The sequence below is a fragment of the Camelus bactrianus genome, chromosome 10, assembly GCF_048773025.1.
Source record: "Camelus bactrianus isolate YW-2024 breed Bactrian camel chromosome 10, ASM4877302v1, whole genome shotgun sequence".
Taxonomy (NCBI): domain Eukaryota; kingdom Metazoa; phylum Chordata; class Mammalia; order Artiodactyla; family Camelidae; genus Camelus; species Camelus bactrianus.
The window spans coordinates 22610613-22637332 of NC_133548.1; the positions used below are offsets into that span (position 1 = coordinate 22610613).

General features: G+C 49.0%; 1 protein-coding gene across 6 annotated transcripts in view; it reads right to left on the reverse strand.

The window, feature by feature from the left end:
* LDLRAD3 (low density lipoprotein receptor class A domain containing 3) overlaps nucleotides 1-26720 on the reverse strand; it is a 227365-nt gene that overhangs the window by 136257 nt on the left and 64388 nt on the right. For 2 of the 6 annotated variants that reach the window (XM_074372168.1, XM_074372167.1), the window contains exon 2: nucleotides 21936-22082. The exons of 1 other annotated variant lie outside the window; for it this stretch is intronic. In XM_074372168.1, the coding sequence (XP_074228269.1) occupies nucleotides 21936-22082 (147 nt within the window). Of the gene's footprint in view, nucleotides 1-21905; nucleotides 22083-26720 lie in introns of those variants that run through there. 3 more of the 6 variants (XM_074372166.1, XM_074372169.1, XM_074372170.1) reach the window with 2 other exon arrangements.

The following is a 26720-nucleotide window of genomic DNA, read 5'->3' on the forward strand; positions in this document are numbered from 1 at the left end:
AAGTAAATAAGAAGAAACAGGAAATGTTCACTATGTGCCCCTGGGCTTTTGTGGGCTTTACTCAATCTTTACTCCACCAAAACCCAGGGAGGCAGGACTGATTCCCAACATTGTACAGAGCACACGGAGAATCAGAGAGATTAAGTAACTTGCCCAAGGACATGCTTTCCATATACATTTGTCTGTTTCTGCTCCATCTCAATTCTTAAACTGAGTTGGCTTAGGAAAAGAAATCAAAATGAAGAAAACAGGATGTTATGGGCGAAAGCAAAAGAAAAGAAGGTAGTAGACAGAACGTGTTTCATAAAATAGGACACGATTCTGAGCAACAGGGCTCAAATGTTAGTATGAGTTTCCTGGTGGCCAAAACAATGAAGGAAACATGATTGGTGGTGAGTGTGGAGAGAAGGGTCCAGAACATTAAAAGCTGACCATTTATGAGATAAGATTTGGGGGTACTCTCTCCTCATAACCCAGACATAAGTCACAAAATGAGAGAGAGTCACAAAATCTGAAGCCAGATTAGACAAAATCCCAATCCTGCAAAGACTGCCCTCCTGCCGCAAGCCCAGGAAGAAGGGGTGTGAATGTATCACCTGTATTCCACATTCATTTCCTCAACAAGCAGTGTGGTGGAGTACTGAGGCGTAATTAAGATTCTGGAGTCAGACTCCTTAAGTTCAAATCTCAGCTCTGCACTTCCTAGACACGTGATCTTCGACAAGTTATATAACTTCTGGTGCCTCAGTTTTCTCATCTGTAAAATGAACATGATGTGCGGATTCAGAGTAAATCCCTCTGCGCAGTGCTTAGGCTCCGCTGTATAACTATTCCTATTGCTCCTACTCCCATCACAGTTCAGTGATAACTGATTATGTGCCAGGCATTGTTCTAAGCAGGGGTGAACACAGCCCTGCACCAGGCAGGGGAGCTCTAAAAAACAAACAACTAAAACCAGAAGGCGCCAAGCGCTGTGGAGATGTCAGACAGCGTGACAGTGAGGCACTGTGGTTAGTCTGCGTCATCAGGCAGAATCAGTTACAGTGAAATCTCAATGACAGAAGAACCAGCCGAGCAGAGATGAGGGGAGAGCATCTCGGGCAGAGAGCCCATCTCCAGGACACACCTGGAAACAGGGAACAGAAAGAAGGGTGGCAGGGTGGGGCCAGAGCAGAGTGCTGGCGGGGTGGGCGAAAGCAGGAGGCAGGTCAGGGAGGGCCTCCTCGGCCTGGCTAAGGAGTCGGGGTTCGAGCCCAAGTGTGATGGGAAGCGTTCCAGGGGAGTGATTTTATTTGATGTGTCTTTATAAAAGATCACCCAGCTGCCTGGTGGAGAATGGATGGAGGGCGTGGAGGCAAAGCCAGGAAGACCATCCTAGGGGGTGACAAGGGTGCCTTGACCTCATGCTGGAGTGGGGAGGACGGAGAGCCATGAATGGACCCAGAACCCTGTAGGCCGGGATGTTGTAATCTCGGCACTACTGACATTTGGGCTGGAGAATTCTTTGGAGTAGGGGTAGGTGGGCTGTCCTGTGCACGGAAGGACATTTCACAGCATCCCTGGCCTCCAACCACTAGATGCCAGGAGCACTCCCAGCTGTGACAGTCAAAAATGCCCCCGGACATTGCCAAATGACCCTGGGGGTCAAAATCACCCCTGGTTGAGATCTCCCGCTTTAGGGGTAGAGCTGACCAGGCTTGAGGATGGACTAGATTAGGGAGAAGAGGCAGTTCTTTACCAAGAGAGGCCCCAAGGGTGACTCCTAAGTCTCTGTCCATAATCTCACGCAGTCCCAGGGCTTGCCCTCCACACCAGCAGGCCTGCTCTGGATTCCACTGTCACTCAAACACTCACTCACTCCACAACGAGTGTCAGTCACAGTGAGCATCAGCCGTACCCAGCGCCAGGGATGCAGCCTTGACTGAAAGAGTCCGAGGAGGACACAGACAGAAAAGCATGTCAAGCTGGTACAGCAAGGCTCACGCGTCAGAAGAGCCCTGAGACTGAGCAGAATCACAAAGGAAGACACGGCCCTTTGCTCCTGGAGGGGGGCCTCCTTAGAGGCTCCAAGGCTGTGCCAGGAGGACAGAGGCACAGAGGGAAGAAGCATGTGCAAAGGCACAGGGGTGTGAGACAGGGAAGCTGGGGAGGGGACGGAGGGAGAGGCCAGGCCAGAGATACTTCCGAGTCTCAGCTGTTTCCATGGGCGACCTGGGAGCCGCTGGAGGTCTGCTGTTACTACTCATATTCCCTATTACTAAGGATTAAAACAAACTCAAGGCAGCGTCTACTGAGCCCTCACCCTGCACCAACCCCCGTGCCGGGCACTCCCCCTACGTGGGGCCCTTCCTCCCCTCCTCTAGAGGAGAAAACTGCAGCTAAGGAAGTCCAAGGCCACATCCCTTGGGACCCAGAGAGAAGAGAAAGTGCCTGGAGGAATATACCCTCAGAAGAATGACTCATTAACAAGGAAGTATTAGGATGGGGGACTCAGAAAAGGAGAGGAGGTCAGGCTGTTAAAGCAAACCCGTCAGGTGACCCCTTTAAATGTCCTGAGGGAGAGACTGTGTGTGCACGTATGTGCGTGTGAATGTACATGTGTGTGCATGTGCGTGTTACTGGTGGGAAGAATCCTGTTCCTGCTGAGCATTCCCATCTGGCTCCCTGGTAAGGGAAAACCAGCTCTGGGGGAGCAGCAGTGTGAGAGGGATACAAGAAGACAAGCAAGGATCTGCCATCACACATCCTTATAAAGAGTCATGGTTCTCTCACTGGTTCATTCAAAAATGTGTACTGAGCATCCTTCCTGTGCCAGGAGCTGACATGGTTTGGTATGGAGATAACATGATCAAGATGTATGCAGGGCCTTTCCTGGCTGTTCTGAAGCTTCTAGTGTCACCTGGAAGATGGTACCTAATGCTCTTTACTGTATCTGCTTGTTCACAAGTGTAAGGGAACAGGGACAAGGCGAATCTACCTAGCCTGGGGTGGAGGGTGGGAAAGCTTCTGGGCAGGGATGCAGGTATAAAACAAGAGGTCTCTGTCTTTAGACAACAATCTACCCATCCATCCATATATACACACATTGATCCATCCATCCATCTTCATTCTTCCTAAGGAGCAGCCTCTGCTGCTCTTCCAGTTCTATACTTCCATCAGAAGGGAAGTAAAAAAAACTGGGTGATGTCAATCCGTAAATAACTAACACCTCTAGGCAGATGCCAGAGGGCAGGTTTCTACTCAGAAGGAAAGGAAGGCTCGGAAAAGTAAAATCACATGCCCTAAGTTTCACCCAGGGTCAAGAACAAAATCAGGTCTGCCCCACTATCCTGCTCAGCTGCGGCACGCCAGCCGACCCTAGAAGCCGCTCACAGAAGCACCGTTTAGTTTTCTAAAGTGTTTGTTGTGTTGTGATGTTACTTGTGTCCTCTGCAGCCATACACAGACCGGGGAGATACGGTCCTGCTCCTCTGTAATCTTCCTAAAGGCCAGCCTTCAATACAACACTTTCAGGAGGACTGCTAATCGGTGGGAGAAAAAGCCTGGCAGAATTAGCACATTAAGTGATGAAACAAATCTGCCTTTGTCCTCCCACTGTCTGGAATGGAAAACAAAATATTTTTGAAATGCAGAACACGCAGGGGAAACCTGGCACGAGAACTGGGACATTAAAGAGAAGGCACGGGCAGCGCGCGTCCCACATACGTATTGTTTTCATCGTTCACACTTGCCAAGGTTTGGTTTGTACCGGAGCATGATTATACCATCCGCGGGCTGTTTTCTGAAATTGCCCAGCAGAGCAATGGGAGTGTGTGGCCCTGACGGGCTCTACAGGAACCCCGTCCAGGGCCATGACCGAGGGCGTGGCTGACCGCTAGCTGTAGGGCGACTGTTTTAAAGAGGGATGCACGACTTCTAGGAGGGGAATCAACCATTCCAGGCAGCCCCAGCCCCTGCGGGAACTGCAAAAGCCTGGCTCCTAGCAGCACACGCCCCCTGGGCAAGGTCAACAGCACTGGAGGGAGACAGAGGGCCTGGAAACTGCAACCGAAGACAGGTCCACTCTGCTGCCTGGGGACGGCAAGCGGATGTTCACTGGTCACCGCTGATGCTCAGAGCAGTGGTGTCCCTGGCACCAACCACCCGCGGCACCAAACCTCTCTGCCCATGTCGTCATGTCCCCTGCTCTGCAGGCAGAGAGACCCATCCGGCCAGACAGCAAACAATCGGTGATGCCGGAACTTCAAATCACCCTAAGCCTGAGCGGTTCTAAAAACAGGGAACTCATTAACACCTCAGGCGCCCCGCTGCTACCGTTAAAGAGTTCCAGAAAGCAGATCTGGGCTCATTAAAAGAAATAAATTTCTGAGAACGCCCATGCTATGATAGTTGGAAGTGAGCTTTGTTCAGGAAAAGGACAATTACAGTGCTGCCTTTGGAATCACAGATGTCAAGGCGAGCCTAAAGCAGGGAAAAGGGACTTCTTCGGGATCTGATTCAGTGGGATTTGACTCTTTCGGTCCATAGCAGACCCTCTGTGAAAATGAACTCTTATGCAAAGCCCAAGAGGTTTTAAAAAAGGAGAGAGACATGTAGCAACTTTGCTCTCAGAGAGAGAAGGGTCCGCATCCAAAAGCCCCTTTGCTCTGCTGCTCCCCCTCTCCCCCGGGGGCACTAGCCCTTGGCACCCCAAGAAGCACAGGCTGATACACTGACGGGACTCTCACCCCTCACTGCAGAGATGAAAAAATCAGACCCCAAACCACAGGGCTGGATCCTCTTGAACCCCTATTGGTCTTCAGGGCAGATTTTTTAGACCTTCACGCGTGAGCTTCTATGATCTGGGCAGCCTTCCTCTTTATACACTTTTTTAAAATCACCCCAAAACTACTTGTTGCAGGGATGTAGAGATATGACAGTAGTAATAATAATGGCTAATTTTTCTCAAGAGCTTAGTAAGTGTCAGGCACTGTCTAAACACCTAACAGGTATAATAAATACATATAAATTCTATGAGGTCGGTACCATTTGATTATTCCCCATTTTACAGATGCGTAAGCTGAGGGACAGAGAGATTCGACAACTTGCCCAGTATGCAGAGGAACCAGGACAAACCCAGGCAGGCTCGTGCCAGGCTTGGGCACTGGGAAGCACACCACATTCTGTGCAAAAATTACGGTGAGTGAGAAAAGGGCAGCTATCCATTATCCCACCTCCCAGAGACACCCACTGTTAATGGGAATTAAATCTTGTCGGCGTTCCTTGTTGAGATTTCCAAAGGCCGGGCACCTCTGGGTGGGACTTGCATTTCGGGCTCAGATAAAGTCATTTTCTTTCATGGGCAGTGCAGGGATGGCACCAGCGATCCATCTGCTTTCTTTAGGAGACAATATACGTGAAAGCACCTCAAAAGCAAAACAAAGCACTAACCCTGAGCACATCGCCGGCACGTTACTTCACACTCTCTATTCAAAACGCTTTGCTTTGGAGGCCAGCACACTAGCTGGCCTTACCTGCCTGGGCTGCTCAGGAGGGGTGCTCTGTCGGGTATCCCCTCTCCCCTGATAGGGAAAGAGGCTGACAGAGCAGGATTCGTCCTAAGTAACTTCCTCCCTCATGAGACTGTTAGTTACATCACAGGACAAAAACGTCTCAAAACTTCCCGGGCCCAAGACTCCCCTGGGCTGCTTGTTGAGGTGCAGGTTCTTGGGCTTCACTGGCATTCTGTTTCAGCGGGTTCTGAGTTGTCCCCACATCTACACTGACCACGAGTCGGGCGACCGACCAAGCATGCTGTAGGAAACGCTGACTAAGGACTGTGCCTAAGAGCCCAGCAGCCCCGGTGGGGAACAGCTGACAGCCTCCCTCCGTTGCTGCTCAAGGGAGAACTCAAGGAAAACTTCGTCGTTGAGGCTTCTTTCTTCATTTTTCATTTTTGTTTTTGGCAATATTACTCAGAGCAACTTCCTGCTGAGCCGTGGAGATAACACCACAAGCGATCCATCATTCATTCAGAAAATGTATTAGTTGTGTTGTTTTGATAAGCCTGGCGACCGATGACAGCTGACAGGCACTGAGGACAGTTCTGAACACATGGAGTGATGACAAGAGCGACACCTGACATTTGCTGAATGCTCACCACGTGACAGGTACTGTTCTAAGAGCCTCACAGACAGCCATTCAATCTTCGTGACCCCAGGAAACAGAACTACCTCTATCCCATTTTACAGATGTGGCAACTGAAGCACAGAGAGGTTAAGTAACTGGCCCAGGGTCGCACAGCTGGGAAGTGGTAGAGCTTGATGTGACCCATTCATCAGTCTCTTGACCCCTAGACACACAGCTGACGTCCTTCCCTTGGTTCACAAGCCCCACACGATTGCCCCCCACCACAGACTGCTCTAGACACCCCTGAGAATCGCTCCTCCTCCCCAACAGCCACCGGAATGACAACCGGCAGACCTGAACACCCACCGCCTTCTCTCTGACCTGTTAGGCTTTCCCTTTCCATGCAAGTTTCTCCACCTCTTGCTAGGTTCACTCATCCTGAATCTTCCAGTCTCAGCTTAAGACAGTGGCTTCTCCTAGAACATTCTCTGGATGCCCCCGGTGACACAGAGGTCCCTCCTGTGGGATCCCATGGCACGCTCCCAGCGTGGGTCACACCCTATTCCCTGCTTCATCGCCTCTGCTGACTCGGGCCTCTCCTAGGACAGGGATTTCCTTGTTCACCATCTGCTCCCATATCAGCAAGTGCCAAGTGCACAGTAGGTGCTCCACAGATGTTTGTTCAGTGTATTAACAAATACACAGTCAGAGCTCATCAGCGGCTCTAGGGGTCAGGAAAATGCACCACCAGCTCTCGGTGCAGGGAGCACAACTGACGGTCCCAGGTTCTGCCCAGCTGGACCTGCTGCCACAACTGAGCCAAAGCCACACCTCCTGCAGGCCGCTCTCCCCCACTGGCCGGGCATGGCAGGCATGCTGAGACCCGCACATCCCCGCGAGGACTGGGACTCCTCCGACAGGTACCTTCGGCTCCAGGACATCTGGGGACCTGGTTGAACTGTTCGTGGCCCTCATCGCATGAGGCTTCCTTCCTTTTCTCCTTCCACAAATGCCCAACGCCCATCTCCACTCTCCCTGACTTCCCCTGCCCCCCACACGCAAGAAATTTCTTGGACGCTTCACCCTGTCTTGGCATCTGCATCACAACAGACCTGAATAACACAGTGGCAGCGCCTGGGTCCTAATGGCTTCTCTGGTCCTATCCCCAAAGTCAGGGCGGCCATACGGGTTCTTCCTCAAGTAACCACTAGGACTAACATCCCAGCACACCGAGAAGAAAAGGCTAAACGGGGTAACAGAGAAAAGCGGTACCTCACCTCCATTCCCACCTCAGGGGAAGCTCAGAGGGGGTCCTGAGTGGTGGCAGGGATGGGGCAGGGTGCACTGAGCACCCACACTGTCACTACTGCTGCACCCTGGAAACACACCTTGACTGTGGGCAGCAGCTGACCTCTCTCTCTCACCCCTTTCCAGCATCAGACTGGCTGGTGTCCTCAGTCCCAAGGAGCTGGGTACAACCCCGCTTGGCTTTTAATGCCAGACAGTGAGCAGCGGAGATGTGTCATGTTCTGCATCAGGACCACCAGCTCCCTGCCATCCGACAGGGCCTCACTCGGCTTCCCACCTGGCTGCCTGGCTGCTGCCCGGCCACTGAGAGCAGTGAGACTACCTGGCTGAGCATCCAGGAGCAGGCTGTGCCCAGGAGCTCAACAGAGAAAGGCATAAAGATGTGCAGCAGAGCCACGGTGATGGGCTGGAGCAGACGCGGGAGCACGCGCAGCCCCAGGCAGGCTCCCCGCTCATCAGCCAGAGGTTCCAAACGGCCAAGAAAAAAATATACATAAAATCATCGAGCAAGAGGGCTGCCCAGACTGCTCTTTGGGGTACACGATGGCCTCAGTGCGCCACGAAAGCCTCCTCGCTAGAATCTCCTGTTCCTCCAGCAGGGCCCCACACCTCCCCAAGGCGCTCGCTCTTCACTCAGGAAGTCAGTGAAGATCACGGCCTTTACCATTAGATCCCAAAGGAACTGGAGAAGCAAATGAACAACCCTTGCCCTGGACAAGAGACAGCAGGAACCAAGATGGTCTTGTGCCCCCACATATTTAAATTGCATAGCGAATCAGAGACACTGATCACCTGTCTCCACACCCACACCTCCCCAAAATGAAGGGCGCTGAGGACAGAAATAAACAACCCAGGGACACGCAAACTACGCCTTTCCAAAGGAGTCACAGAGGTCTTCTGATGTGGAGTTAACCTGAAGCTTTTCCGGGCTGTAGGACACGGAGCACCTGCGTGTAACCCATGTCAGTCCCTTGTCTTCCAACTATTGAATCTAGAAAACCCGACAGCCTTGACAGCCTTTTCAGCCCTAAGGCATTCCCTACATTTTATGGGATTCCTCTCGCAGGGATCTTAACAAAGGACACGGTAGTAACCCTGTGAAAAGCTAGAAGTTTCTGAAATCCTTTTTTAAGAGGGGTATACAGTCACCTTCTGACCTCAAAGATTCTCTACCCCCATCTAAACAGTCCAGAAGTTAGCCTTCAAGTGTTACTAGCAAACGAAACTTTCTGGTCACGTGTTTGAATGATATGAATGCGTCGCATCCTCTTCTTTTAATTATTACTTTCTCATCTGTCTCTGATTTAAAAAAAAAAAAAGCCATTAGGATATTGCAAACTAGCTACATCACAGACGAAAGTGCAAGTCTGCATAAAAATAAATAAATACATAAATAAAAAGACTGCATGCAGCCTTGCAGCCTCACGGCCTCACTTGGGTCAGCAAGATTTGTCTGGATGTGCCAGGGGAAAAAGAATTTTTTTTTTGATGTTCTGTGATTTTGCAGCCATTTAAATTTTATTAGCAATTATGGAGCGTGTTACCACTGACTACATCTTGCAGTTCCAGCCAAGTCCTGGCAACGAGAGCACTGCCTGAATGACAGGGTCCAGGCAACCTGGCTGCACGCGTTCCAGGGACCCAAGAACATGAACCCTCCCAGTGCCGAGCGCTTCATTAAGATTCTCCCCCTGCAGGCGGGGAAAAGGCAGCATGCAGAGCTGGTAATAACAAAGTTGTCTGGAAGTGGCAGGGAGGACTGGCCAGACGGAGTGAGGCCAGTATTTGTCCAAAAGAGTTAGTTGATTTAAAAGATGACTTGAGGATGACCATGCCACTAACTTCTCAGCTGGTGTTTTTATTGGTATTTAAATTGGTAGTTTCCAAGACAGCAGCAGGTTCCAAACAGCAGTTGCCATTATCACCTGGGAGGGACCCAGGAAACCAGAAGAGGCTTAGGGGGAGATAAGACTTGGCTCAATGTCTCCTGCAAACCAGAGTCTGGGGTCTCCTGTCCCAGCTCCAAGGGAGGGGGCACCAGGACCTCTGGTAGAGAGTCTGATTCTTCTCCCTTCCAAGAGAGATGATGAGGGCTTGAGAACAATGGAGTTGGCATGGGCTCCCTCAACCTAGGCTGCCGCATAGCACGGCACCCCTCAAAACAGGGCAACACAGGGTCCCTGGGTTCTGTCTTCTGAAAACGGTCTGGGGAAGGGGACTGCTCATTTGACTAATGTGCTGCTGATCTGAACATTCACGGTATTTCTGAAATAGAATGGTCCACCTTCCTTAGTTTTGAGAAGCTGTTAGAATCTAGGGAGCATTTTCTAGCCCATATTTGATGACTGCAAAAGCTGGAGGGAGCCAGGATCAAAAATTCTCTGGCAACCCTGGAGACGCCTCCTTTCAGGGAATAACGCACTGCTCGGGAAGGGAGAAGATAGAAAAGCGGATTAAGTGCCCGCTATGTGCCAGACATCAGCACACCTGACTCTCAAGTCCCCTTTCCAAACCTGCTCCCATTTTGCAGATGAAGAAACCGAGGCTCCGAAGGGAAGTGACTAGCCAGTAGCAAGCTGGGATCTGAACCAGAAATGTGACTCCACACTGCCAATAAGAGTACAGCTAACGGTCACTGAGCACTTACTATGTGCCAGCAGCAGTTTGAAGGGTTTTCCAGGTTTCAGCTTATTTAATCCTCATAAAAATTCCATGGGATTTAAGGAAACTGAGGCTAAGTACCCTGCCCCAGGGCCCACAGCTTACATGTGACAGAGCCAGGATTCAATTCAGGCCACGTGGCCCCAGAGTCAGGCACCTCCCACTCTGACCTGCCTTCTATCCTCACGCAGGGCAAGCGCCCCAAGGAAAATGGACTCATGTGGTAGTTACCTGTCTTGAAATGTCAGCATGTGGGGTTGAAACGCCATATGCTAACAATCCAAGAAAATACTCTCAATTTCATTGACTCTAAGACACCACAAGTCGCAAGGTATGCCTCTAGTTTACGTATAACTAAGAAAGAAAAAGACTCTGCCAATTAAACTAGTGCCCGTGTTTTCTCACCCCATTGATTACAAGAGGCATCTCACTTTCAGAGACCTGACAATGTGAAAAGATCGTGCACCTTAGAACTAAAGAAACACTGGAGGCCGTCAAATGAGCAAGAGGGTGAAACACAGGAGAGACACAGAGTGGAGACAAGGTTCTCTGAGTGCGGAGCATCCTAAGGCTAAATCCAATTCCAAAAAATCCTAATCATCCCAATTTTCATGTGCAAGTTCCCGGTTTAGAAACACTGGCAACGAAGTCATGTTTTTTCATGGCCCCTTGGAGGACAAAAACGCTTACAGCTCAGCCTCCTCCCAGATGGGCTGGAAGTCAGTGAGCTACAGGCATTAGTTTGGTTACAGCACCTCCTCACCCCTGTGGCTTTTCAAGGCACTGGACTTTCACAGGCTGCCATACACACTAACGAGCGTTCAGAGTACCTTTTTTTTAAAATTACGGAAGTAGCCAAATCAAGATGCCAGGTCATGTAAGTAAGACTACATATAACTGATTTTTTTAAATTAATTTATTTATATTTTCTTATCTAGAGCATTCTCCCTAGATTTTTCCAACTACTATTCTACTGACACACCTGGTCCTGTTCCTCATGACCATCAGCTATAAGGGGAGGGACAAAATAGTAAGAACGAATTACCCCCACGTGGATGCAGTGAGAACCCAGCCAGCACAGGGATGTCCAGGGAGCTGAGCATGAAGGCCTGGTCCTGGGGTGGACGCTGGCTAGCAGGCACTCTGTCCTGTCACTATGCACCTGGCGTGGCAGGTTATTAGTGTCCTGAAACTTGAAAATGGAACCTTATTTGGAAATAGTGTCTGTGCACATACAGTCAAGTTACGATGAAGTCACAGTGGATGAGGGTGGAGCTAAATCCAACGACGGGTACCCTTTAAGAAGAGGGAAATTTGGACACAGAGACACTTGCCCAAGGAGAACACCACGTGATGACAGAGGCAGAGACTGGAGCTGCATCTACAAGTCTAAGACACCAAGGAATGCCAGTGATGAAACAAGGAGGGGCCCTCCCCTAGAGCCTTCAGAGAGAGCACGGCCCTGTGGACACCTTGATTCTGGATGTCCAGCTTCCAGAACCGCAACAGAACAAATTTCCGTTGTTTTAAGCCATTGGTTTATAGCATTTTGTGATAGCTGCCCCAGGCAACTGACCTACCCAGAACGTTTTGGAGCACTTTGCATTTCTCCACCTAGGGTAAAACTGCTGGCATCTTCAAACAGCGACCAGGGTCCCTTTTAGAAAAGCAAGCATCAGGTCAAATTCATGTTAAGGTCAAGTGTAGCCTGAGAAGCCGGAAACTGTCCCTGTGTAGCTGTCAGGTGACTACCTGGGAACTGACACTGCCATCCCAACATCTGGACCGCGAGTCTCCTCACCATCGGCACAGGGCACGAAGGGCACATCTGGGAGGGGGTCGAGGACCCGGAAGGCTGCAACTCGCAAGTCCAAGACCTTGGAGGCTGCAGGGAGCGGTGCTGGTTTCAGGCCAACAGAATTTTAAGACAGAGACTTTAGGAGACTGTTCAAGCGATGCTGCAAAATACCATCATCAAAATCCACTTAGCGGTTTAATTGTGCGGGACTCAGGCAGAGCTGGGATGGCTCCGGCAGGTGGGGGCCGAGCGTGGGTCCAGGAAGACTCAGGTTCCCAGCTGAAGGCAGGAGAGCTACTTTCAACCCCCTCCTCCCCGTGACCCAAAGAGCCTTCCCAGCTCACCCCAAGCCCTCAAATATTTGCTTTCTTTCCTTGTACAGTGGCTTCGGTGTCTGGCTAGCTCCCTGGAGCTCTAAGCTAAAGAGAATTTCCTAAGAGCTCATGACTGTGTGTTCAAGCCTCTGTTGAGTGAAAAGAAGACACTGACCCAGCAAAGGAAGGGGATTCTATGGCTCTGGTTCTCACAGCGAGAGCTGGAAGAGAGGGGGTGTGTGGTTCTGGGGGACGTGAGCAGCTGGTGAGCTGGAGCAGTCACATCTAGCACTGCAGGACCAGAACGTCACCGCATACTCAGGGCTGAGGATAACATCACGGGCACTTAAGAGGGAATGATGTCAGTCAGCACTTACCGAATGCTTCACCCGGGTCAGGTCCCCCAGCTCCCAGCCTCACGTACATTAGATGGTTTAAGACTAACAGCAATGCCCTGTGGTCCTCAGAGCTGACCTTCACCTTATTTTGAACCTGGATTATGGCCTGAACATATCACCTGCTAAGTGTTTTAACTCTCACCCCTGGAGTAGGGACATTGGTGTAGAGTAAGGTAAGTTGGTACCTAGAGCCTCAGAGGTCATAAATAGAGGCTGAGCCCGAAGCCCCTGTTCCTAACCACAGGATTTATGGTCTTACGTCTGAGGCTAAAGAAACTAAGTGAAGTAGGGGCCACGCCTGGAATTGCTTGAGATGTTTAAAAACAAATACATGAACAAACAAGATGACTTAAGCTAGAAAAGAGGCAACATTAACACACACAGGTCTTGGAGTCCTTCCGGACGACTAGTGCTGTGAAGGACTGAGTTTTCATTCTGAAGCATTTAACGGACACAGCGTTAAACCACAGTGATGTCCTCTAGATGCCTGTAAGTGCCAGTTTTGTTTTCTGAAGCTCAGCGTCTTCAGAAGGCTTTTGAAATTCAGCATTTAACAACAGTGTGCCGGATCCAAGACCTGGAGGAAAAATGGGGCATCTCAATCATGTGACGAGGCAGTGTGGCCCCAGCAGAAACAGACAGCGTGGCTCCCAGAGGGGCCTGGGCACCACGGTGGAGGGTGTTGAGAAAAGAAGGTCCACACCTACCAGGCTGGGCAGGCCCACGGAAGCCCAGATCACTTGAGCCGTCCCTGGGAAGTGTGTGTGTGAGATCCCCAGGGCTGCCGTAACCGGGGGCTGTAAGCAGCAGAAATGTATTCTCTCACATTTCTGGAGGCCCCAGGTCTGCACTCAACGTGTCAGCAGGGCCCACCCCGCCTGAGACGCGGGGTGAGGGGATCTTTCCCTGCCTCTTTTTAGCTTCTGGGGGCAGCTGGCAATTCTCGGCAGTCCTTGCTTGCAGCTGCAACCCTCCCATCTCTGCCTCCGTTGTCACCTGGCCTTCGTCCCTCATATCTTCACAGTGCTCTTATAGGGACACCAGTCATACTGGATCATACTGGATCATACTGGATTAAGGGCCCACCCGACTCCAGGATGACCTCATCTGAATGAATGACATCCTCAACACCCCCATTCCAAACAAGGTCACATTCGGAGGTGCGGGGGGGTTAGGGCTACAACATGCCTTTTGCGGGGACATAATTCAACCCACAACAGTGAGATTCTTACTCTCAAGCTCTAAAGGAAAAAAATAGAAGCAGGATGTCTGAGAATGTCATCCTGTGGCACAGCTGTGAGACAGCCGTCAATCACCACTTAACAATTTTTTAAGAACGAGAGGGAGTAGGCGTCTGGGCTGGTTTGCTAGGGCTGCTGTAACCAAGTACCACAACAGAACGGGTCTCTTGGTTCTGGAGGCCAGACGTCCTACAGCAAAGGGTCAGCAGGACTGGTTCTTCTGGGGGCTGTGAGGCAGGATCCATTCCAGGCCCCTCTTGTTGGCTTGATCTACTCCAGACCCCTCTCCTTGGCTTGTCGATGGCCGTCTTCTGTCTGTCTTCCCATCGCCTTCCCTCTGTGTGTATCTGCGTCCAGACTCCCCCTTTCCACAGGACATGTTGGATAGGGCCCACTCTAATGCCCTCAATTTAGTCCAATTACCTTTATAAAGGCCTGATCTCCCAGTAAGGTCCCACTCGAGGGACTGGGGTTAGGACTTCAACATATGAATTGGAGGAGGATGGGAACACAATTAAACCCATAACAATAGTGTTGGGTCAGTTTTGCTTTTTACCCGCTGGAGTGAAGGCCTACATCCCACAGTAGCTGCCTCCGACAATCCATCTACAGGCTGCCCTCCCGGCACATCAGCTGTCATCATCCCACTCCGCGAAAAGACAGACTAAAAGAGGAAGCAGCAAGCTGTATCCATCAGGTGGAACCTCCGATTTCCTGGGGCATTTTGCATGTGAGCCAAGCATTAGGGGCGTTAGTGAAATAGCTGAATCACTGCTAAAGTTTGGTAAGGATAATAACTCAGAATCCAGGGTTTTTTTTCCCTCTCTGCTTGCCCTGGAGCTCCAGGTTTAAAAGAAAACTTATGTGGCGCCACCTAGAGGCAGACCAAGGGGAAAAACCATAAAAAGGAAAGGAAGCGTTTCTGCCCTGGCTTTCCTCCTCTTTTATATTTCCTGGTGATCATTATTCCAAACTTGCCCTTTCAACCCGACCTCTTGGATATCTGCCATCACATAAGAGCAATTAAAAGTCGTGCTCAAGAAATGGCTAGGAACACTAAAAGCAAATAAAATTCAAATTCCATTTTTGTACCCACTTTTCTATGTCTCTGGACTTGGAAATTCATTAAAATTTTATCACCTGACAAGATCTTTGAATTTAGCCCCATCTCCACCCCCCTCCCAACACACACACACACACACACACACACACACACACACACAAAGGGCCTGAGTCTTTAACAGTCTAGACATGCCTAGTCAAAGATAACAATCAGTGTAATTTTCCAAAGAAGAAAATGAACCACCTTGTGACACAGATCTCAGCCTTCCAAGGTTTCTCCCCCATTTGGTTAGAACACAGAGAGGTGGCAGCTGCAATCCAACACAAAGCTGGCAGGGCACCTTAAGGCTCTTGATCCCTGGTCACACGTGTGTTCTAGAAATTTGGATCACTGCTTTATTATCACAGCAAGGGGCAATAATAAAGGACACTGTCTTCTTTCAGAAGGTTCCCAGGACTGAGAGCCATTTCAGAGATCATTGACAGGTATACCTCGTTTTACCCCATTGCATTTTATTGCACTTTGCAGATACTGAGTTTGTTACAAATTGAAGGTCTGTGGCAATCCCGTATTGAGCCATTTTTCCAACAGCATTTGCTCACCTTGTGTCTCTGTGTCATATGTTGGTAATTCTCATAATATTTCAAATGTTTTCATCATTATGTCTGTCATGATGATCTGTGATCAGTGATCTTGGATGTTGCTATTATAACTGTTATGGGGAGCCACCTACCACACCCATAAAAGACAGTGAACTTCACTGATAAAAGCTGTGCATGTTTTGACTGCCCCACTGACCAACCATCCCCATCTCTCTCCCTCTCCTCGGGCCTCCCTATTCCCTGAGACACAACAATACTGAAATCAGGCCAAATAATAACCCTACAATGGCCTCTAAGTGTTCATGTGAAAGGAAGAGATGCATGTCTCTCATTTTAAATCAAAAGCTAGAAATGATCAAGCTTAGTGAGGAAGACAAGTTGAAAGACAAGACAGGCCGAAAGCCAGGCCTCTTGAGCCAAACAGTTGGCCAAGTTGTGAATGAATGCAAAGGGAACGTTCTGGAAGGAAATTAAAAGTGCTGCTCCCATGAACACATGAATGATAAGAAAGTAAAACAGCCTTATTGCTGATAAGGAGAAAGTCTTAATAGTCTGGATGGAAGGTCAAAACCAGCCTCAACATTTCCTTAAGCCAAAGCCTAATCCAGAGCAACGCCCTAACACTCTTCAATTCTCTGAAGGCTGAGAGAGCTGAGGGAGCTGCAGAAGAGAGGTATGAAGCCAGCAGAGGCTGGTTCATGAGGTTTAGGGAAAGAAGACATCCCCATAGTATGGAAGAGCAAGGAAACAGCAAGTGCTGATGCAGAAGCTGCAGCAAGTTCTCCAGAAGATCCAGATAATTCATGAAGGTGACTACAAATTTTAATGTGGACAAAACAGCCTTCTATTGGAAGAAGATGCCATCTAGGACTTTCATAGCTAGAGAGAAGTCAGTGCCTGGCTTCAAAGGGCAGAAAGACTCTCTTGTTAAGGGCTAATGCAGCTGGTGACTTGAAGTTGAAGCCAACGCTCATTTAGCATTAAAAATCCTCGGGCCCTTAAGAATTATGCTAAATCCACTCTGCCTGTGCTCTACAAATGAAGCACAAAGCCTGGATGATAGCACATCTGTTTACAACATGGTTTACTGAGTATTTTAAACCCACTGCTGAGACCTACTGCTCAGAAATAAAGATTCCTTTCAAAATATGACTGCTCACTGACAATGCACGTGGTCACCCAAGAGCTCTGATGGAGATGGACGAGATTCATGTTGTTTTCAAGCTGCTGATACAGCATCCATTCTGTAGCCCGTGGATTAAGGAGTAATTCTGACTTTCAAATCTTATTATTTACGAAATGCATTTCATAAGGCTATAGCTGCCACAAATAGTGCTTCCTCTGATGGGTCTGGGCAAAGTCAACTGAAAACTTTCTAGAAGGATTCACCACTCTAGATGTCATTAACAACATTCATCATGCATGGAAAGAGGTCAAAATATCAACATTAGCAGAAGTTTGGAAGAAGTTGATTCCAAAGTTGATGACTTAAAGGAGTTCAACACTTCCACGGAGGAAGTCCCTGCAGATGTGGTGGAAGTAGCAAGAGAACTAGAATGAGAAGTGGAGCCTGAAGATGTGACTGAATTGCTGCAACCTCATGACGAAACTTGAACAGATGGGGAGTTGCTTCCTATGGATGAGCAGAGAAAGTGGTTTCTCATGATGGAATCTGCTCCTGGTGAAGATGCCGTCAAGACTGTTGAAATGACACAAAGGATTTAGAATATGACATAAACTAAGCTGATAAGGCAGCGACAGGGCTTGAGAAGACTGACTCCACTTTTAAAAGAAGTCCTGTGGGGAAAATGCTACCAAACAGCACTGCCGCTACCGAAAAACCATTCACAAAAGAGCCACTCGATGCAGCAAACCTCATTATTGTCTTATTTTAAGAAACTGCCACAGCCACCCCAGCCTTCAGTAACCGCCACGCCGAGCAGCCAACAGACCTCAACATGGAGGCAAGACCGTCCACCAGCAAAAAGATTACGACTCACTGAAGGTTCCCACGATGGTTGGCGTCTTTAAGTAAGAAAGTATTTTTTAAATTAAAGCCATGGACATTATTTTTTAGACATAATGCTATTGAACAGAGACTACAATACAGTGTAAACGTAACTTTCACATGGCATTGGGAAACACAAACCCTTGTGTGAATCCCTTTACTGTGTGGTCTGAAACAGAAACCACAGTATCTCCAAGGTGTGCCTGTCTATGGAAAGATGTTATCAAGGTTTCTAAACGTTCTTTAAAAACAAAAGCAGGTTAGTGGTGATGACATACAGTGCAAACCCATTCAGCAGAATAACACAGATCCCTGCAGAGAAGGACTGAATGATCCTACTGCTGGTCTCTGATGGAGGAAGATTCTGAGGACTTGCTCTCTGGGACAGCCGGCAATTTCTGCATCATCTCTCTGCGGCTCAGTCTCCCCCTCTGGGGGTAACAGCAGTCCCTTCCTCATCAGGCTAGTGACAGTCCATGGGTTCTCTAATGTCCAGTGCCTGGGACAGGACAGCCCCCAAAGAAGCCCAAGTCATGGCGTGTCATCACCCTTGTCACAATCCGTGCTTTCATGGAACTGCTACGTGGCCCTAAAACATATCTTTATTCCTTTTATTACCAAAAAAAAAAAAAAACAAACAAAAAAAACCAAACTCCTTTGGATAAAACGATCATTTAGAGCCTTCTACTAACCAAGAACAGAAATACACTCAGACTATCCCAAACAAGCCTCTGCTCTCAAAACTCTTAAGGTGGAAAATTTCACGACTCCACCCAGGTGGAAATTTATTCTAGTCCTTCAATAGGTATTTCACAAAGTGGGAAATACAACTAGTCAACAGGGGGATGGGAGAACATTCAATCTCTTGAGATAATATAAAAAAGTTAAAATTAAAATATGTAAATTGTTTTCAACTACTAAATGAACCGGAAAAAAAATAATACTTTCTGGAACTAACGTAAATGCCAAATAAGTAAATAAATGATATTCTACCAAGTGAATGCACTATTTAAACATTGAAAATGACATCAAAATATGGGGAAAAAACATAGGAAAATGTTAAAATGTTGTAAAGCTATGTGAAAAAAAAAATCAAAATGTAAAGCTGTATACCCACGCTGATTACCCCGGAGAAAAGCCTGAATGGAAATTTCTAAGATGCCAAGTGTGGATCTGTTAAAGACTCTATGTGGGATTCTGTTTTTCTCCTCCCCGTTCCCCCAGTTTTGACAGTATGGAACTTTATTACCTTTAGAATAAAACATTGCTTCCTGTCTCATGAAAATCTTTCCTCTGCTTTGGATACAGAAGAGATGCTCTCCGCCTCGCATCCTCGAAGACGCACCTTTCCCGGCCCCTCTCTCACCCTTTGGAAAGGGCAAGACTTTCCCCTTCTTTGAGTGTATTCTCTTCTGAATGCCAGAGCTACTTCACAGGGCACTTGAGGCCATCACCTCACTCCCCTTCCTCTAAGTACCAAGTTGTTCCAAAGAACCAGCGAGAGGGCTCTGTACCTTCTGAGTGAGACACAGAAGGAGGTGGCACGAATTCTAAATCAGCCACTCTCGGGGAGCCCTTGAAAAGATGGTCCACATGGTACTCTGAGGACCTCAGCGCGGCCCGTCCTGGCTCTAGTTGAAACCATCCTGTATTTCTGCCCTCTGGGTATGGATAAGTTCCTTAATGGACCCTAAACATTTTGATCAGCAGAAGTTAAAAAGCAAAAGAAACCTGAACACTCAACGACAGAGGAATGATTCAGTTACGGCACATCTACCTGATGGACTCGTAGGTAACCTCACAAAACCGCAATTACATATATGCTACGTACATGGGCACGTGGCAAAAGGCCTCCAAAGTGACGTAGAAAAAGCAGGTTACTAATTACACGTCCCCGGGACAACGACCATACTTTGTGCAGACTGACCAATGACAGTGAATGTTTATAAGTCACTCGCTAGAGCCAAGCACTGTGCTGTGTGCTTAACACGCATTAAAACTGCACAGCAGTGCGGCTTAGAGGCTGATTATCTCATTTTGGAGAGGAAGGAATTGACGTACCAGGAGGTTAAGGAATTCTCATTTGATCCTCCCAATGGCTAAGGTTTAGAACATTCTGGTAATTTTCCTAAGATCACACTTCCTGGGGGGACGGGGGAGGGGGGCGGTGGAGGGAGAGCTGGGATTTGGACATAGTCCTTCTCCAGGGCTCACACCCTCAAGTCCTAGACTGGAACGGGATATGAAAGAAATATGAAATGCAAGAAGAATTTGCTTTAGAACTTCTTTTGCTTCCCTCTTTTTTTTTTTAAATTCTTATTTATTTCTTGATGGAGGTACTGGGGCTTGAACCCAGGACCTTGTGCATGCTAAGAAAGCGCCCTACCACTGAGCTACACCCTCCCCCTTTCCCTTCCCTCCCTCCCTAAACTTTCTAGTGTTCTCCTGTCTTTATAACTTAAAGACCAAAAAAAAAAAAAAAAAAAAAAAAGGGCAGCAGAGGAGAGGGTTTTTTAATGCATGTGTTTATGTATGTTTTTTTAAAATTGTGTTTTCATCAAAAGACTAAATAAATGCCACTTAAGTCTCTACTACACTCGGGGGTGAAGGGTTGGAAACGAAGAGAAAAAATAATGGAGAATAGCCAAGACGAGCCTGTTCCAAACCAAACCAAACCATGCCAGGCAGCTGCCCACACCATCTTTTTTCTTTTTTATTTCTCTTTCCACCAGCCCTTCCCATTTATGCATGAATTCTGAAATCATGGAACTGGACTGGCAGAGGACACAGAATGTCACAGAGGATGCTACTGTCACACAGCTGCAAGCGACAAAGCTGGGAATAAAAACTCAGCTCGCAACCCCCAGTCCCACATTCCGTCACAAACTCGTCCTGTGCTGGCTTTTCCCAACTCCGCTGAAGACAATCTGCATTTACTGGAGTTCAAATACACACCATATTCTGAAAATGATCGTTTCACGTATTCAGAGGGTTTAATAATGCTCTCAACTGGACAGATTATAGGGTTGACACATACTATCTCATTTGAAACTCAAATTACAAACGTTCCGTTTCTAGCAATTTCGAAGCCAGGCTAGAAACAGAGAAAGCTGAAATACACCTAATATTTTTTTTCCAATTCTGCGAGATTAAAAATGCATTATGCAGAACGAGCTATTCAGAAGAAGCCCTCCACAACCAACAAAATGAAGTATTTCCCACAAGGTAACATACGCAGCCCATCCCATCCCCAAATTTCCCTGCAGAGTCGGGGCAGGCAGCAGGGAGACAGGACCCCTTGGACAGAGGAGAGAGGGGTCAGTCTCAGAGGGAGCACATCACGAGAGCAGAGGACTGGCTCTCGAGGTGGGGCCCAAGCCCAGTGCTCCTTCCCGTGCGTCAGCAGACTGAGCCTCAAATCCCAGTAACAGTTATGTTAAAAGTTCAAATTATCATCCTCTCCTCATTTCCTCAGCTGGCTTCCAGAAAGACAGAAGATTTAGAGCCAGAACACATAGTTCTCTGCTCCGAGAGGCCCTGTGGCCTGGTGCCCAAAGCCCAGGAAAGAGCCAAGAATCATTGTCCAGTTGTGTGGTCCCCGGGCACCAGACAACCCCGTGCCCAGCGCCCCCAGGGTGTGCTTCCTGCCGGCCCGCCGGCCACAGCCCAGCTCACCCTGCAGCACCGAACTCTGGCAAGGAAGAGAAATACGCCTCCTCGGGGCAGGGAGGATGATCATTCCTCACCCTGGACGCCCCTCTGCTCACATCCCAGGTGCCTCCTTTCTTGCAGATCACCATTGACCCAAATCCCACGCAGATTTCAGGGGCGCAAAACAGGAAAGAGGCTGAAGAAGGAGAGGGGTGGGGAGGATGAGAAAGAACCTCGGCCCTGAGGGTGCCCATTCAAAGCTGATGCCCAGGCCAGACTGGTAGAGAAGAGAGCAGGTGGAGGGAAGCAAATTACTACCGAGTCGGTACCAACTCCGTGCTGGGTACTTAACCTGACGCTCCAGCTTATTTCATCGTCAAGACCACTGCACAAAGTAGAACATGTGTACGTGGTTTCCAGCTGGGGCCTTGGAGTCAGGCAGCCCCAGGTTCAAATTCCAGTCGGCTGCTTGCTGGTTAGGAGATGCTGAAGCTACGTGACCTCTGGGGGCTCAGAATTCTGGCGTGTAAAGTGAAGGTAGTGAGAGGACCCCAGGGTGGGGGTGAGTAGAACCTGGTGGAAGGGTCCTCTGTCCCCCCGTTTCTGCACAGGCCATGCTGCTCTGAGACAGAGCCACAGGCAGAGAGGGCAGGACTGCTGGCCCTGGGCCCCGGCCCCTCAGACTGTAGCAGAGTGTGCAGGGCTGAGCCAGACCCAGAACTCCTCCACGAAGCCCCAGGGCTGCGTCCCTACCCCTGAAGCCCCCAGGAAAGGGCCACTCACGGCATTCCTTCTCATCGCTCTTGTCGAAGCAGTCGGGCAGCCCGTCACACTGCCAGGAGCCGGGGATGCACCGGCCATTGCTGCACATGAAGTTGCCTGGAATGTTGCACTCGTTGGTGAAATTGTTCCCAGGGAGCAGCTGGCTCTCTGTAGGAGAGAGGGGACAGGGAGGTCAGACAGTGCGGCCAAAGTGGCCAGGACCCGACGCCCCCACAACGGAACAGGCTCTTGTTCAACACAGGTGTGTACATGAGGCTTCCGGTGGTGACTTCACCTCTCTGGACCTCAGTTTCCTCATCTGTGAAATAGACTCACAATCTGCCCTAAACCACCCCTGGAGATTCTGAGACGACTAAATAAACAGAGGGAAAGCCCAGAGCTGGTGCTTAGCCCACAATGGGTGCTCATGATCCTTTCTTCTCCCTCTGTCAAAAAACTTGGTTGGAAAAACCCACACTTTCTTTTCTGGTCATCAACAGTGGCTAAAAATGAAAGTTCCAAGACAGAAGTAAGCGTGGGACTCCCAGAGCCTCCAACAGTGGGAACTACAGGTTTCTTCCAGGTCTTAGATTCTGTGGCCCTCTAATCACAGAATCCTTGAACTTGGGCCAAGTCAGCAGGAACACTGGGAGATAATTTCGCCTTGGGAAACTGGGGCCCCAGCCCACAACACTGACCTGCCTGAGGTCACAGGGGGAGAAAAGGCCAGACTGAAACTTCAGCTTACGCCTTCTAACCCCCACGAGGGTACCAGGGTCCCTGGACTGCCTGCCAAGAGTTCCTGGAGGTTTGGCACTGAGCCCCAAGGTTTAGACTGAACCCCACTGAACACAGTTACAGAATGCAAGGCCCTCACCCCAAAGAGCCAGCTCTTAGGCTGGAAAGCAAACAAGGAAGGCCAAGACCATGGGGCAGCAGTGCTGGATTCATGTACCAGTGGACCCAGGTGCAGACTGTCAAGGGGCCCGAATCTGATCAACCTGATCCATCTGAGCCGTATGATAAACGGCCGGGAGGTCAGGAGCCATAAGGAAGTCAAACAGTCTTAGGAGAAAATGAGAAAAAAAAGGCCAGTCCCTCCAGGGCTCCCTCCTGAGTCTTCAATAAGCATTTATTGAACATTTACGACCAGACACTTGGATTAGATGCTAAAGATGCAGAGATGGAAGCTAGAGCTCCTTCCTCTGGGCTGGAAAGGTACAAGGGTACACTAATGACGTAATCACCACGTCCTAGGAGAGGTGTCCAGACCTGCCTGCAGGTAGTGGGAGAAGAGCAGGGCCCGTGGTCCATGGTCCTCTTCCACCAGCCTTGCCAGACCCCTGACATCACAGCTTCTTTCACACCACTGTCCTTTACATGCACCATTATTTCTACCTGGAATGCCCTTCAACCCACCGGGTCTCCCGGTAAACCCCTACACACCCGTTAGCTTACAGCTTCCACGTCACTCTCCCTCTGAAGTGTTCCCTGACTTCTCCAAGGAGAAATGAATTCTCATCCTGTTGTATGGCTTAAGTACTACAGGGGTGACACTAAAAATATTTTACAACTGGAACAAGTGGGCAGCCAACCGGAAAGGACGCAGCCATAGGAAGCAGTACCACATCAGCCCAGATGCCATGAGTAGTCCTTGCAGACCGTCAGCCCCACTGCACTGAATTCATAAAGTACACAAACACCCTACCGAAAATGAGCTGGCATGGTGCACCAAAGAGTTCCAGAGGAGCAGCTACATGAGGGCCTCATCCAGCCCCAACTACCCACACCAGGCTCCTACAAAACCTCCCTTGTCCCCTCCTCACTCAGGCACCCTCTGCGATGGCCAATCACCCAGTCCTGCAGGCTAGTCTCCTCTGCCGCAGCCGTGACAGCAGCCCAAATGGCCATCTCTTACCAGGGCCACTGCCACAAGCGATCCCTGCTTCCCCCTCAATCCCCCTCTGTGATCAGAGGGAACTTTCTCTAAGGAGTAAATCGATCATGGCACTTCTTGACTTTAAAAAGCCACTGAATGGTTCCTCAGTGTTCTTAAGATAAAGTCAAAATTCAAGGCATCAAAGAAAGGTCACAAGAAAGAGGTGATATTTGCAGTGAGTGTTGCTAGATACAGAGATGAAATGTTAAGGGACCTTCACGCCCACAGAAAGACGGCAAGGACCAGGGCGGGAAGGCTCAGCCCAGAGCACAAAGGGTACAGAATTAAAAAACACACAGCTCTGATAGGACCTGCGAACATATCATCCTCCTGTCTCCCCAGTTCTACCTCCAAGTCAGACATCACTAATCACAGGACTCTGTCCATGGAGCCCATCCTCAATATCAGACCAGACTTGAGAAAACCACCACCAACCCTGAAAAGGACGTGAAACCAGCCCACCACCTCTAGGCAGAGGCTCAAGACGCTGGAAGGGGGTGGGTCACAGGAGAGAAGGCTAGAAGAACAGCCAGGTGCTGGATCCTGGCATGACACACCACACACAACTCCGAAAACCTACACGGTTCACCTCTTTCCTAACAGCTGCTCTGGGCTCCACCAGCAAGCACTGAACTCTTCGTGGCTCCAGAACATTAACTGCTTTCATTTTATTCGGAAATCATTTACACTTGCTTTTGCAGAGCTAGCTCCTTGAAGGCAAGCCCCCTTGGAAAAGTCACTGAAACTGTGAAATCTTATTCTGATAAACAGGTTTCTGGAGCCAGAAAATTGGCCAGATTAGATTCCAAAGAGCTTGCTCTGCGAGTCGAGCGGCTGGCGGGGCTTGACAAGTAGAAGGGTGACTAAAAACCACGTGGGTTAGTCACAGGGGGTCCTGCCAGCCACGGGCTCACAGTGCTTTACGGCAGGAGCACGAGTCCCCAGGGGGTGAATGATAGCCCAGAGAGGCACTCTTTGCGCGCATCTGAGCAACTCCATCACGCATGCAGGGGGCGCAGAGCCTTGTGCTTTAGGGAACTGATGATATCACCAAACTAAAAGCATGAAGCATCTGTTAATCCCAAACTCCTAATTTATCCCTCCCCTGCCCTTTCCCCTTTGGTAACCATAGTTTGTTTTCTTTGTCCGTGAGTTGTTGGGATTACTATATATAAAATAGATAGACAACAAGGACCTACGGCAGAGCACAGGGAACTATATTCAATTCTTGTAATAACATATAATGGAAAAGAATCTGAAAAGAAAAAAATATATATGTGTAACTGAATCGTTTTGCTGTATACCTGAAACTAACATTGTAAATCAACTACACTTCAATAAAAAATAAAATAAAATAAAAAAGCATGAGACAAAGAGAGGTTAATCCTGTTGACTCTGTCTTCAGAAATCTTTCTCAAACCCATCTAAGGTGTTTCACTAAACTGGCACCATCCAATCCAAGGCACAAGGACCTCCTGCCCCCTTTAAACCAGTGGTTCTCAACAGGAGGCAATTTTTCCCCCCAGGGGACGTACAGCAGCGCCTGGAGACATTTTCGGTTGTGTGGCTCCACACCTGCATTGCGCAGGGCAGCCCCTCAAACAAAGCAGCACCCAGCCTGAAATGTCAGGAGAGCCACTGAGACATCCCGGCTTATATCAACCTTCCAACTTTCACTTCTCACCACCCCCCAGCCCAGTTCCTCATAGCAGAGGGAGATTTCAAATGCTACTGATGGTTCCTTTAACTCTACATAATAAATCTAAAACTCCTGCCATGGTTTACGAAGTCCGGCGTGATCAGGCCCCTGCCTACCTCTACAACCTCATTCCAGCCACCTCCTAGAACACAATGTCCTCCCCGCAGTCAGTGCCCCTCACACGCTGTCCACTGACTACGATTCTTCCGTGCACATTTCACCTGGTGTTTAGGGTGTTAAGGGCTGAACTGTGTCCCCCCCACAAATTCATATGTTCAAGTCCTAACCCCCAGGACCTCAGAATGTGACTGCATTGGGAGACAGGGCCTTTTAAGAGGTGATGAAGTTAAAATGAGGTCATTAGAGTTGGCCCTACTCCAATCCGACTGGTGTCCTTATAAAAAGAGGAGATTAGGACACAGACTGGTACAGGGGAAAGATCACATGAAGACTCCGGGAGAAGACGGCTGTCTGCAAGTCAAGGGGGGAGGCCTCAGAAGAAACCAACCCTGCCAATACCTTGATCTCAGAGTTCCAGCTCTCAGAATCATGAGAAAATCAATTTCTGTTGTTTAAGTCACCCAGTCTCCGTGGCACCTTGCCATGGCAGCCCTAGCAAGCTAGTGCATCTGGCTAATAACTTCCTCCTTCCGACCTGAGTTTCGTATCACTTCCTCAGATTTCTTCGTTGACATTCAATCTAAAGCTGGCTCCTCTGTTTTTCACTCTGGTGGTGTCCTCTGTTTTCCCTCATTCCAACTTGTGCTTACCAATGAATCTGTAACTATCTCCCCACCAGACTTCACACTCCCAAAGGCAGAAGGGCATTGCTTTGCTTAGTAGCTCTGCATCCTGGGCACCTAGCGCTCAGTGGGTTCTCAACAAATATTTGTGATCACTCTCAGAAGAAAACCAAGTGTTTAGTTACTGATTTATCCCCATCTCTCACACTTTTCCTTGGAAAGTTCCATCTACCCCTGCCTCAAACCCCTAGAAGGTGAGCAGGATCTGAACATACATGGTTAAAAATAAGGGACATGGGGGTGTCTGGATTTGTGCAAATAAATTACTACCCTGTCTGCTTTAAAAGAGGTTAGAAATCTTTTCAGCCCGACAGTAGGACTTTCTAGTGGCTGAAATATTTATCCCATCTCAGTGTCTTGGGACA